Source organism: Juglans microcarpa x Juglans regia, chromosome 2D (assembly GCF_004785595.1).
Source record: "Juglans microcarpa x Juglans regia isolate MS1-56 chromosome 2D, Jm3101_v1.0, whole genome shotgun sequence".
NCBI classification, from domain to species: domain Eukaryota; kingdom Viridiplantae; phylum Streptophyta; class Magnoliopsida; order Fagales; family Juglandaceae; genus Juglans; species Juglans microcarpa x Juglans regia.
This window is the reverse complement of record NC_054596.1, coordinates 7797560-7812590: the sequence shown is the minus strand read 5'-3', so window position 1 is coordinate 7812590 and position 15031 is coordinate 7797560. Positions and strand designations below refer to the sequence as shown.

General features: G+C 34.5%; 1 protein-coding gene, 1 long non-coding RNA gene and 1 pseudogene across 2 annotated transcripts; 2 read left to right on the top strand and 1 right to left on the bottom strand.

The window, feature by feature from the left end:
- Nucleotides 1-5383: 5383 nt before the first annotated feature.
- Nucleotides 5384-6152, top strand: LOC121248405. Its single transcript, XR_005937449.1, has 2 exons — nt 5384-5719; nt 5852-6152. It is a non-coding gene; the product is annotated as an uncharacterized LOC121248405 (long non-coding RNA).
- A 1574-nt stretch (nt 6153-7726) lies between these two features.
- Nucleotides 7727-8823, top strand: LOC121249206 (annotated as a pseudogene).
- Nucleotides 8824-9402: 579 nt separating this feature from the next.
- On the bottom strand, nt 9403-11567 carry LOC121248356 (F-box protein At5g39250-like). The gene is made up of 2 exons (XM_041146812.1): nt 11482-11567; nt 9403-10480 (listed from the first exon to the last, which is right to left on the bottom strand). Exon 2 carries the CDS (start codon nt 10375-10377, stop codon nt 9631-9633), a length of 747 nt encoding a protein of 248 aa, XP_041002746.1. The 5' UTR covers nt 10378-10480; nt 11482-11567; the 3' UTR covers nt 9403-9630.
- Nucleotides 11568-15031: the final 3464 nt, after the last annotated feature.

Genomic DNA, 15031 nt, shown 5'->3' with positions numbered 1-15031 from the left:
AAAAAAAATTAAATAAAAAATATTATAAAATTAAAATATTGTTAAAATATAATTTTTATTTTAAAATTTTAAAAAATTAAATTATTTTTTATTTTTTATTGTGATACTTAGAAAAATTATAATAATTAATTTAAAAATATTTATATTTTAATAATATTTAACAACAAAATAAAATGAGATGAAAATTATTTCAAATATGCCTAGAGCTTGAAAGCATATCCGTTAAAAAGCCCATCCCAGCACTCACAAAACCAACCCGCTTCAGGTTTGTAGAAATAATCTTGGCTGTCCCAGCGTCGTCCTTGCTTCGTCTTGTGGGCCCATTGCTTTGGGAATTTGCAAATGTGCGGGCCTTTGAGCCGTGAAAGTCTGATTTTAATACCTAGGGCCCAATAATGTGAACAAGGTAGTGAAAAGGGGTAAAAAATGAGAGGAAAATAAAAGATTTTTGACGAAGAAAAATAACGAGTAATGTTACATATTATTGTAAAGTGTATAAGTTTTGTACAGTCATTTTAAAAAAGAATAAGATCTATTATTAAAAATTAATTTTTTTTATATAAATTTCATATTTATTTATTTTTTAATATAATTATGCGTCACTTACATACTTACTACTGCAACTATCATTTTTGATTGAAATATTATGAATCTTCTTCCTTTGGATTGATAGGTGACAATAATACCTAAGAACTAGAGGAATAATGAAAAGAAAAGAATAATGTCAGGACAAAAATGGTGGGTTTGAATCCGAAGTAACCCTACCAAACAACTTGACAATGACCCTCACGTCTCTTCATTCTCAACTACTTAGAGCATTAATTTTGGTTTCTCTACATACATCTTCAAAATCACAATTTTTAAACATTAATTTTGCATATCAATAAAAATTCTCACATTGAATTATGCATCTTTAAACTAAATAATAATAAAAAATTATTTTTTATTTTTTCTTAAAATTATTATTTTTTATATATTTTACAAATAGCACCATGTGCTCAAAATACAAATTTCATACATCTAAATATTACTAATTTCATATATCAAAATGACCAATATTAATATGTACTAACAAACACTTTGTATCATCAACTTAATACAAATTTCATATATCAAAATTATCTTAATACAAATTCTACAAAGTTGATTTTAATGAGTAGAAGGGAGAAAAAATATTAAAAATAATGTTTGGAGAGTTCTTCAAACTTGAAGAAGCACTATTTATAACTATGTAAAAATTTAGACCTGCATAAGTCAATGTAGATGAATTTAAAGACATATTATACAAATATGAAAATAAAGATAAAGATGAATAAGCCATTGTTAGTGCTCTTATACCCTCATCTATCATCTTTTGTTTTTTCATAAGGCACGGTTTGGGTACACAAAACCATCTCATCTTATCATTACTATTTTTTAAAACTCTCATAAAAAATATAATAAATAATTCAACTTTTTAAAATTTTAAAATAAAAATTATATTAAAAAATTATATTATAATAATATTTTATTTAACTTTTAACAAAATATCTCATTTTATTTCATCTTATTTTATTTAAATTGCGTAACCAAACGAAATCTTAATACTTAAGAGTCAATACATTATTATAGATGAAAAATGAATGAGAGTCGAGATGCCGGCCCACATAAAAAATAATTAAAAAAAAAAAAAAGAAATTTAGTCACAAATAGATCACTAAAAAATAAATATGTAAACTAATATGATTTGGAGTAAGTTCACTTTTACGATAACTTTTTATGGATATAGCCTATAGCACTTCTTTTGTTGATGTCACTGGAATTTATCAGGCCGCAACAAAATCCATCTGGATGTTAATAAAAAGATACATATATTACTAAGTAAATATAAAACAAAAATTTAAGTAAATTGTATAACTAGAAGTTAAAGTCTTTTTATGTGATTATTGTGTGAGATAAACATGATCAAGAAAAAACATCCACATTCTGTTGAATTTCACATGAATGAATCGCCTAAAAAATTCCTGCCACTGATCCTGATCATGATCATACTATCAGTCCCATGAGTCATGACAAATTATCTTCAAAGTGTGTGATATTAATGTAATATAATAAAAAAAATTATAGACATTAACAATCTTATTATCTCAATTACAGTGATGAAATTTATAAATATGTATAAAGCAGCCGAATGATTATGAATATTCATGAGGTGGTCATTGTGACGCCCTCAATCTCCCTTATATAAATACACAGGGATCGAGACGTCAGGATGGTGACAACACGGTCACACATCCCAACGAAGTGCTAGTGTGTGTACATGCAACAGTGTACAAATAAAATAACGCAGCGGATAGTCAACTAAGTATCATAATTTATTTACAATCAAACATCAGTAAAAATTTAAATAGCAGTTATACAGTCATCCATAAAAATATAATACAATAGTTTTCAAATAAACAAACGAGTGATCCGAGATCACTCCTCGGGCGGAGCCGTCTCCTCAGGCTCGTCCTCCTCCTCCTCATCTGCATCAAAATCTGCGTTACCACAAAATGGTATCGCAGGTAAGTATGACCCCAAATAACAACGTAATATAAAATGCATTAAATGCAACTAACATGCATGCACATGAAAAATATGCATTTTACTCGACACATTATTTTTCCCGAAAATAATTATTTCAATACACGCCAAAATCCCATTTTGACCCAAAATATCCGTAAAACATTTTCCCAGAAAATGATTTACCCAGAAATCCAACTCGCACTATTTTTCCAGAAAATAGTGCATTAATTCCATATGCACCATGGCCTCCCCTATGGACCATCCGCACGTCCTGGCTTCGTAGCGGTGCTCAGTTCTGCGCCCAGCGCGTACATGGCCAAGCACCCACACTACACAACGAGCGATGCCCAGTTCCGCGCCCAGCGCGTACGTGGCCAGACATCCTCTAGTCCCCGCCAGCAGAAGGACCACGGAGTCGGCACGAGACCATCTCGTCCGATCCCATTGTCGTCCGGCGACAATCCAGGGGACGTTACTCAGTATATTCTGCTCCCGAGTAACCAGAGGAGCTCCACCGAGTTAATACCCCATCTCGGCTTGGGGTCGTGATACACACGCACCCAAAATCCATTCTCACATGAAAATTCAGTTTTCATAAACACATGAACATAAATGCAATACACGAAAACCCAGTTTTCTTTACAAATATGATCATGCATGAATAATGCTATGAACATGCACCAACACTGATCCAACATCCATCCAGAACCAATCCCAACAAATCCAATCAAAACAACTCATCAACAACCAAACCAAATAAACCAAACCAACCAAACAACTCCAATCACAAATTCATCCGACCCCTGAACTCCTCGGACTCAGTCCGGCATGCCAAAAATATAGCGAAATGGGTTAGTGCAAAAATACATTTAAATTACGAAAGTTCTTTAGAGAAATACTTACAATGCTATATAATAATTTTTCGAGGATCACGGGTGCGCTCGAAGTGGAAAAATAGCTGTCGAACAGTGTAAAATACACTGTGGCCGTGGGTCACAGATACCCACTTTTCAACGGTGACAAACGAAGACTCAAATTTGATAGAATAGGGCCTAGGGAGATCGGTGAAGCTAGTGATGGTGGTGGTTTGCCGTGGATGGCGGCGCAATGGGCGGTAGAAGACCAAAATACCCAAATCGGAAATGTAGATGGTGGAGCTTCACCGGTGGCGGATTGGAGCTGGGGTTGGGTCCAATGGGTTGCCAAGAGGTCGAGGATGAAGTGGTAGGAAGATGGTGGCCGGAGGTGGCGCGACGGCGGCGCAGTGGTGCATGGAACGCCGCGGCTTCAATGGGTTCGTGGTGGTTAACGGCGGCGATGGAGGAGCTGGAAATGGAGGGGGGTGATCGCCGGCTGTAGGGGGAGTGGAGGAGTCGGGCAGTGTCAACCACCGCCGGCGCATGGCGGCGGGCTGGGGAGGAGAAGAACGGATGGAGAGAGAGAGGGAGCTGGACGCGCGCGGGAAGGGAGACCAGGAAAAGAAAAAGAAAAGAAAGAAGAAAAAGAAAAGAAAGAAGAAAAAGAAAAAGGAAGAAAAAGAAAAGAGGAAAGAGAAAAAACAGAGAAATAAATGAGGTCTAATCCTCACATCTTGAGTCACAAAAATGATCCAACGGAAAAGATTTTAAAACAGCAAGTTAAATAAAATAATTTAAACGTAATGGTAAAGTCAAATTGAAATAATGAAATCCCACAGTAATTAATTAAATATGAAAAACAATTTAAATGCACAACAATAAATAAATATTAAGAAAGCACATAAAAATTAATTTTCACCAATTAAAAAATCCTAAAAAATAATCCAATTAAAATCTAATAATTTTAAAACAAGAGAATAATTTTGAATAAAGTAAAAATAATCATTTAATAAAAATACACTAAAATACGGAATGTTACAGTTATGGTATGATTTTAATGCAGATCCATATTCTTGTATCTATTGAAAGTATTTCACGACATGAGCACAGCTTGATCAAGTGCCATGACATGTATTCCGAATTAACCAAGTCAAACCAGCTGCATCCCCAACATATATAGACGTACCTTTCAGCACATCAATGGAAATAGGGAAGATTGATAATATTTCAAATTATTAAGTGCATTTGGATTTAAGAAATGTTATAATCACAAAGAGATTCTATAAAAGTAAAATTATAAATTTATTTGAATTCATATAATATGTTAGATCTAATTTATAATAAAAATAATTTCAAAATCTAACTTATCACATCAACCCATATCAGATTGCGGGTTTAGTTTTGTTGGATCTCTTTATGGCTGAGACTATATTTAGTAAGTGAAGTAATATGAGATTACTTTACTATTATTCAGAAACAGCTCACTAGTATTTCATTATTATTCACTATTTTTATATTACTATTCACAAATCATTTAAGATCATATTATCATCCATATGTTGCCAGTATTTCTCTTTGAATTTTGCAGGGTGTTTATTTTTACAAACCATGCATACTGCATGCTCGTATTGGAGAGGAGTACTGCTATCCAGTCATGCAGTCCATTCACCAAAAGACAAATAAATGAGTTGAATCGATTTGTTTTCCTTGTAAAAATGACTTGCCAAAAGATGCATGCAAGTTCCAAATGGTATTCAATATTCATCGAAGCCGTTAATGAGGTGTTGTAACAACCACGATTTTAATTAAGGATTTTAAATTTTTTTATTTTATTTTATTAGTATTATTATTATTTTATTTATTTATTTAAAACCTTCATATTTTCAGCCGTTGTTTCCGTTTCAATTCGGGCGATCTCTTTTTTTTTAGACGTTGCAATATAAAAGCCGAATCATTCAATTTATATTTCATATTCTCAGTGATTTCGGCGTAGCAGCAAATCTCCATCTCCTTAATTCTCTATTCTCGATCTTATAGCATCAAACAAAATTTTCAACCTCGCCATCATACGCTGAGTTTAGTGTTGCCATGGTACCCTTCAATCTAGCATTCGAGCTCTACAATTTCTTTCATGAGTTTCTGTTGCACTTACATTATTTAGTGATCTATGTTGCTTTCTTTCCCTTATGTAATTAACCAAATACTTTGTAAATTTTATTTCTACCACCGTCGACCACCACAAGGGGTTGGAGGTTCTGGGGCAATCATTGAGTTTGCTAACGGGGTCATCTTCTGTTACTAATATTTTTACTCTGGTGAGCATGTTGGCCTTACTTCCTCCTCCTTCTCTGTTTCCGTTAGTTTAAACAACACAAATCAATTTCTCACCCTCAAATCTCCTCCACTGCACCACAGAAAATCATTTGTTTACTTCATTTTCGTTGCAGTATGTCCGGCCACCCAGATCTGTCTGTGTTCGGCGCCCTTTTTCTCTGGTGAGTCCATTCCCAGTTGTGCTGCCGTAGAGCTTCACAAGATTCACCCCTTTTTACGGCGTATCCTTCTTCCTCAGTAAATTCTGCTGCCCAAGTCTTTTGTTCTCCTTCGTATGTTTGCTCAAGTGAAAATTGAAAGAAGCCATGTATTTCGCAAGCCTCTGTGCTGCTTTTATGGTTTATTTCTACTTTTCCAAAATGTCCATGCTGTTCTGGTTAATTCAAAAAACTACCCTTGGAGTTTTGTCGTGTATCACCAACTGGACCTTCAAACCATATATTTTAAGAAAAAAACTATTAATCGTTCATTTTCTCTTCATCATTTCATCCTCCTATAATTTGACATTAAATGATAAGTTGATAAGTAAAATATAATAAATAATTTATAATCATCTAATGTCATATCATAAAATGATGAGACAATAATGAGAATTAGAATGATGAGTAAGAAGTATCTAGAGTCCCATTGTTAGTATAATTACATTAGTGCCCTAAGCTTTATCTTTGTTTCGTTTTCTTTTCCTTGTTCCATTCTTAGTAAGGTAGATGAAGTTTTAAAATAAGAATAGCATTGGTTTTAGACATAACAGAATAGTTATTAAAATTATTATTTTCTATAGTATGAGTTCAAATATTAAATGGAGCATCATGATACGATTATTAAAATTTTTACTGATATATATTATTTCTTTTAGGTAATGAGTTATGAAGAGAATATTCGGAATCAACATTTCAAGGTAAGTAATTTGATCACACATTAGGATTAGCACATAGTTTGACTATTACTATTAAAGCTAGTTCTTTGACAACCATTTTTTTTTATGTACCATGCATGTTATGATCTATGTAAGCATATCAGTCATCATAGCATATGATCATGTTAATTTTCTGCATCATGTTCAAGTTTAGCATTTTATAGTTATTTATATTAGTATGAATATTATGCATCTCACGTCGCATAAGACAAATAAGTTATCTTAATTTCAAGTTCAATATAAGATAAGATCAGTTAATCAGATGACCTTTCAGTTCAGTATTCATGGTGGATGTGCAAGCCATAGACTCAAGCGTGATCCACCGTAGTATGTCAAAATACTACTCAGCGGCTCCCCTTGCTACAGTGGGATGTGGGGCTGGTGCACAATCTTGCACACATGGTTAAGTGTATAGGCCAGTCAATTAAGTCAGTTAATTCGGATAAGTTAAGACAGTTATCCATAGCATGAGCATCGACATGATATGACAAGAATTTTATTCTTTCAGCATGAAAATTTTATGAAAATCTTTTATTTATTATGTTGACATTGTGACGAGTTCTTATTGAGTATTCGACTTATTTTAGTTTTATTTCATATTCTTACCACTCGGGTGAGGAGAATGAGAACTACGAGTAGGTGGGCGCAGACTAATGAACCTTAGACTATATTTATGATTTCTTTTCATTTAGTTGGTTTGGAAACTTGGATATGACTATTTTTTAGACAATGATTTAACTTAAGTTTTCTTTTGGAATGAACAACATTGTTTTTTTTTTTTTTTAATTATGCAAGTCTCGTACCTGACATTCATAACCCTAGGGAAGGAGATGTTACAAATGTTGACTTTCGAGATATTAGTATAATTTTGGTGTTCATGTGTTGATTGGTCTCATAAACTCATGTTTTTCCATAATTCATTTTTTATTTACTCGATTCTCGTAGCTATATCTGCAATGTGCCAGTTTGTTGATTACCTTATTTATCTGCTTTCCTACATATAAGTACCATCTTCCTCACGTTGCTTAAAGAGATATTGCAGTCGTCAATTTCTTTCACACACACAGTAGTGATGGCTAGGTCTCAATACTTGTTCGCATGTGTCATGTTCATTGCTTCTTTTGTTATAGCCATGAGTAGAAGAATCACCATTGGTGAATAAATAGTTGCTAGTTGGTTTGATGCTCATGCAACATTATACGACGACATTACCGGAAGAGAAACCATGCGTAAGTCGACGTTATGGCTCCCTAAGCACTGCACTATTTAACAATGGACTAATGTGCGTGAACGATCCACAATGGTGCAGACTAAATGCAGGCACTATCAAAATCACAGACACAAACTTCTGTCCTCCTAATTATGACAAACCAGACAGGAATTGGTGTAATCCTCCGCTTAAGCACTTTGACTTATCCATGCCCATGTTCACAAGGCTTGCTCTGGCGAGAGCATGCATTGTTCCCGTCAAGTATCGTTGAGTCTCATGCAGAAAGACAGGAGGGGTCAAGTTCGAGTTGAAAGGAAATCGATACTAGTTTTTTGTGTAGCTCTACAACGTTGGAGGCGTAGGTGCTGTTGTGGATGTCAAAACTAAGGGCTCCAACTAATGTTTTGACTACCGTTTCTGTGACTGTTTTAGTCGAAGCATTAGATATTTCGGTACCAATATCGTTTCGGAATAATCTATATATAAATATATATAAATAATATTTCAAAATAATAGTCTATATATGAATAAATTATATATAAATATATATATATATAAATTATAAATAGTCTGGTCTAAATTGGGGGGTCAAAAAATGAGCTTGCAATTTGAATAAATGAAAAAAAAAAGAAAAGTAAAGGCCGAAATCTGTATATTGGCCGGTATCGGCCGATACGACCGAAATTCTGACCAGCACAAAATAATATCCTTCTTTGTATCGGTTACCCAGCCGGTACGGCACATTTCGATTGTGCTGGCCGGTACGAAACGAAATTCACAACCTTGGCTCCAACACCAATTGGATTCAAATGTCACGCAATTGGGGCCAAGATTGACAGACCGGCACAGTGTTAGTAGGGCAAAGATTGTCATTCCAAGTGACTGCTAGTGATGGTAGAATGTTGCACCTGCTAATTGGGCAATTTGCTCAAAACTTTGATGCCAAATATAATTTTTAGAATTCACCCTTGTTGGTTGATAAATAAAGCGTCGAACTAGGTATTGATTTTGTACAATAGTTGATCTAACGAATGAGAGGTTATCGTCAACAAGCACGTCCGATTTATGTAACTGCCATTGAAAAATTGATTTGAATAGAAGAATCCTAATGAACTACCATTATGGAAGGCACATTGGATTTCAGAACTACTAGATTTATTGGAATCGGAACACATCACTAATCTAGCCTTAGTGACGGTCTGTCATGCATACTATTGTAAACTCACAAAAGAAAGAAAAAATAATAAGAGAGTTGAATCTAACAGTTAAGGTAAGAGCTCAAAGAACAGAATATATAATAGGTCGTCTAACATCCTATTCATCAATGTGAAGTTACTTGTCCATATGTGCTTCTATGTAAACCTTATTGCAAAAACAACAGGGATAATGCGTCAAGAAATTGGGTGACACTAACAAGGGTCACTAACTCACTACTAGAAGACAATTCTGAGGATTTTTCCCCCGTGGCCCGGGGGAGAATTGTAAAGTATCTCAACTCATCTCATCAGAATTTGAAAGATTTGCATGCAAGAAATTGTTCATACTTATTAAAGCCAAAATAGAAAAAAAGTATGTACAGACTGAACAGGCAAGAGAACAAACGAAATAGTACCACTCAAGCCAAGTATTTGCTGGAGGTTGAGAGCCTGCACTATCATCCTTGGGCTCTCCACATGGTAAAGGACCCATAAAGATGCATACGTACATATATATTCCATCCAACTCAGTTTGGCTCTTCTTTTGCTTGGCCAGACAGTCCAACTCATTCACTTCCAATCAAGCATGTCTAATAACCATAGAACCTCTTCCTTGGAAGTCGCAGCATCACAGAAATCCATTTCAATCCCAAAAACATCAATAACTTCATTTCCATGTTCCATGAAAAGCAAAGACATCCATGCCCGGATACCTGAAATGAAGGGGTGGACAGGAGAGAAGTCTAAATAGTCAAATGCCAAGGCCCTATAGGCTGTCCGATCTATGTAGTCAAAGATGGACTTATTAATGATGCAAGCAACCCTCTTGGTATCCTTGCGCACCACAAGCACCGAAACACTGACAGTCTGGCTTAGAGGAACCGTGAGTCTTGGCTCAACAGGAAGTTTCATCTTGTACTCGGGGCCTTCCAGGTGAAATCTGAGCATGTTACAAATTCCTGGTGGAAGGGTCTTGATCCCAGAATCTAATACAGGGCCTGGGACTACTTCCGAAAATATCAACCTATCTTCAATCCAAATGTCAATAAAAAATTCCAAATCATCAAAGGACAGCTTCGGGGGAAGAAGAGTTCGACGATGCTGGCGTCTACAAAACGTTTGATACAGCTTGTAGTACGTTAAAGTTGGGGGGTTAGGCTGCTTGCAGATTGAAGGCCATCTCTTAGCACATAGGCATTTCCATAAGTAATCATCTTGGGCCTTGTCTCTCCACTGCTTACATACTGCCATGCACGAGGCAAGGTCTACACCCTCCAATAAGGGAAATACAACCTTCAAAGCTTCTTCATATGTCATTTTCAGTTCACAAAACAACAGATAAAAGTAGGAAAAAAGATCTGCCCCTGCAACCGTTCACAAATTTTGGAGGACCTCAAAGCAGTAGCTTAAGATATATTCCCTGTGAAAGAAATAAGATTAATGTTAGAAGCGCTCTCAATAACTATTTACAAAATAAACGAAAAATCACGTCAATATACAAATTATGCAAAACAAAAAAGGAAATGTCACAGTAACAAAACTCCGTAATTTAATCAATTAAGTATTCAACCTTCTCGGGGATTTAGACTGCAAGTTCATGAAAGATCGGCAGAAATTAATTATCCAATGTTGCTAGGCTGGCCTAATAAAATGATCTTATCAAGTTACACTGGTAAACAGATATGCACCTTCGTCTACCGACCGTAATCCTCCCAAATAAACCCACCAATATACAAAATCGCCTGCATATACAATGCATATGTACCTATGTAGTATGTGCATGCAAACGTGCACAGAATAACCAAGGCCTTAGTGTCTATGTTTTAGCATTTCAATCACACTTACCCCCGTTATTTGTTGTAACCGAAATCAACACTTCACGTAAGATCATAACACGTAATTCAGATGCCACATTCTTTGTTTCAAGATCTAAAATAACGTGCTTAGTTGAAAGATCTTATATGGAAGAACCCTAGCCACTTGCAATGAAAATTAAATATTTTCGTTGTTGCCACCATAATACAGAAACTCTTTACAGTCCAAATACAAAAATCAATATAATTGACCAGTTATTGATTTATCATTTCTTCGCAAATTTGGAAGTCGAAATAATGATAATTCACAAAATAAATCAAATCCCATGATCGGATCACCAAATAAGAAAAGGAATCAAATGATCTTTAAAAAAATCAAAATTTCTCCAACAAAAATGGAAATTCAATTACGAATATAAACACAAATTCGATTCCATATAATTTATGGCAGACTTAAAAACACTAACTTTCTCAATAAGTAAATCTGGAATATCTATATGGATTACATATATGGATATGCATATACAATGATACATATACATACATATATATATATATATACACAGAGAGAGAGAGAGAGAGAGATAGAGAGGAGGGGGGATCGGACCTTAGATCGCGACGAGGAAGCTGACCAACAAAGCGTCTAACCGGGAACGAAGCGGAAAAGAAATGAGATTGAGATCTTCGAGGAGATGTTTGCACCTTAGATAGATAGATGTAAAGGCCTAGGAGTTCGTTGGAGCCTCTGCGAGAGGGCCGGGAGAGATTTGGTAGCATGGAGGGAAAAGCCCTCTGTAGCTACTTTATCTTAAAGCCAATCATTAGTTTTCCTTAATTAATTGCCGTCGTAGGCTTTCTGTAGCTGCTGAATGTGGATTGGGTTCGATTTTGATTGAAATTGGATCTGGGATACATGATTTATAATGAGGAAGTTTCATTTTCTCTCCTATATCTCTATAAATACCATATATATATATATAATATATATATTATCAAGTTGATATATAAAATAAATTTAATTTAAAAGATAAATTTTAAATTTTATAAATTAAATATTATTATTTAATAATAATAATAGAATAACTCGTTTTTTAAATAGTTAAAGGAAGTTTCATTCAATCCAATTTGGATTAAAACTTTGTCCTTCTATTTATATAATTGACATAAAACATGTCCCACATCTAACAAATCTGTAGATTATTTAAAATATATAAATCAATTTGTGTCTAATTATAATTAAAATCAAACATGCACGTTAATGGGGGAATTATTCCTATTGAAATTAGACTTGTGAGAGATACATTCCCAACAACTCAAGACACTTCGAACGACACAATACTTTGCATAATAACTAAATTATTAAGGCAAATTAAACAAACCATAGTCCATTTAAATATTTAATCATAAGGGCGTGTCTATCTATAGTATGCAACTATGAGAGTCATTTATATTGATTGTCTCGTACGTATATGTACACATGAAAAATTCAACTTATCGGTTATCATCTGATCCACACCACATACCAACATATTAATACGTGATTTTTTATTTTTGTCATTCTATTTAAACACACATATTTACATATAACAGTCATTAACAATGATGTTTGTATGGGCCGGCCCAACTTTATTGCTCTTTTCTTGGCCCTGGGCTTCAGGCCTGACTCAAACAAAATATTATGCTGGGCTTCCATGGTTTTCCATAGATTTTGAGTTATAATAAGGGAAAATCACGGCCCCCTGCGAGACCATGACTCCACGAGGCATTAGATTTTACATTTAGATTTGTTTTTGCCATAAAAATAGGTAGATGGCACATGGCAACTTACGTGGGTCCTAATTTCTAAAGCCCATCGGTAAATTGTTATGGACCGTGCCACAAAGGACCGGGAATTCAACCATAAGTGTAAATGCATTTATTTATTTATTTATAATTAATTTTTATATATCTTTAAAAAGTTTTTAAAAATATAAAAAAAATACTAATTCATTAATATTCCATTCCTTAACTATTAAGTAAAAAAAAAAAAAATTCAATCGATCACTTTTATCGATTCAACTAATATGTTTCAATTGTTATTCATATCAAGATTTTGCTACTTATGTGCAAATATAATAGTAAATGTGAGATCACGTTAGTCATTACAAATTTATAAAAGTATAAATATTTTTCAAGCTACTTAATTTGGCATGTTTTTATATCATCAGTATATTTAACATATCAATAAACAGACTTGTAAATAAATTTTTTATTATTTTCTATGATCTTATTGATTCTGAAATAATTTAAAGATCATCCTTCGCTCCCACCTTTTTATACCTCAAAAATTGTATATAGAAAAAATATATTTTCCTTCCCATAGAAATATTGTTCTCACAAGAAAGTCATTTTTTCTCTTTTAGCCTAGATTGACTTCTAAGTTTGGTAAAGGAGTGACGGCTCATCTCTCTAAATAATCAGATTTGTTTATTGATTATGACTCAATATAAAACGTGAGAATGGCCTAAATTGAAGCCTAAGGCCCTAAACCTCAGAATCCAAATCAACACCAAACAAAAAACTGAACAGATACACATATAATAATAGAATGGGAAAAGAATATAAAGTACAGAACCCAAATGCTAGAAACGGTTTACATTAGACAAAACAAGTGGGTCAAGGGCTTGCAACCAAAAAGGGTAAGTGACCCTGACCCATGTTGATTATGGCAGTTTCTGCCGACTGAAAAACAAGAGGAATAAAGCGAATAAACCAGCACATGATTCATTCACACACTGGAAACTCTTCCAAAGAGAGTGCTGAGGAACCACATATAGATGTTACATCACATCTCTCTATGCATGTAAGTTGCAACACTTGCATTCTTTATAAGACCTTCATCATGTAGTCTTTCTCACTTCCAGACATGCTTTTTTCATTTATTTATTTGTCTTACATTGTCTCTTTGTAAGTTGAAGCACATTCCAAATGCTCTTCTAATTATAAACACTTGAGATCAAGCATGTTGTAAAAGGGGTAAACCAGCAGAGCTGCCATGGGAAAGGCAAAAGCTTTAGTTATCAAAATAAAAAACAACTAATAATCAGCTCCAAAATGGATTAGAACCGGACGAAAAGAAACAATATTCAAGGTGAAGAACAAGCAACTTTTGTTTTTCTGCAGGACAGAGAGTCTCTGCAGTGCAGATTACTTTAATGAAAGGAGAAAAAAAAGGAATTTGATATGAAGAAGGAAGGAAGGAAAGAAAGAAATCACATGCACTAAATACACATGTCACACATGCCGGATTGAGACGTAGCTTGGGATTGAAGGGTGTAAACATGTGGTGCAAAATCAGGTAAAATCTATATGGAGATAGGGTACTGATTAGGGGTTCATTTAACAAGTAAAGTAAGAGGAGGAAACAATTACAAATAAAAGCTCTTTTTGGAAGAGAGAGAGAGAGAGAGAGAGAGAGAGAGAGAGGAAAAGGGATGAGTTCTATGCAGGGAATGTGCAGAACATGCTGTACATTTCGTGCTGCCTCACTGTCCCTCCTTTGTCACATGCTCCCCTGATCTCCTCAAAGCTACACTCCAAGACCCCTCCCCTGCATGTGCTTCCCCATGTGCTTAGGCTCTCTTTCTCTCAATTCCAACAAGGCTTTTTTTTTTTCCCTGCCTTGCTGGCCCATATCTCCTTCACATGCACCATTTAGAGAAGTCACAGCCCCGTTACTACTAGCCTGCAACCCCTCTCTTTCATGCAATTGTCGGAATTGCCCTTTGGCTCTTGTTCTGCATGCTGTGACCTGTCTAATATCTGAACTTACATATGAGTTAGAGGAGAGCTTTGTACCGGGGAATGGGGAAAAAAAATGGATGAGGTCTTTGTCGCCCTATTTTTAGTAGAGAAAAGATAGTTGCACTTGTGGTCGTGAGTGCGCAAATGCCGTGTAATTATTTAAAAAAAAAAAATAAATAAAAAACTCACATGAAAAAATAATAATTTTTTAATAGTGAACTTTATTATTTTTCAAAACGAATGTACGACATTTGTACACTCTACAACTATACGTAGCATTACTCATAATAATAATAATTAAAATAAACACTTAAATATGTTGCATAAACCACAATGAACGGTATAAGTAAGTTTTGAACAATGAGAGTTTGGAT

What these genes read in the sequence shown, in the direction of transcription:
- LOC121248356 (XM_041146812.1), bottom strand. Translation starts at nt 10,377, where the DNA reads ATGACATATGAAGAAGCTTTGAAGGTTGTATTTCCCTTATTGGAGGGT.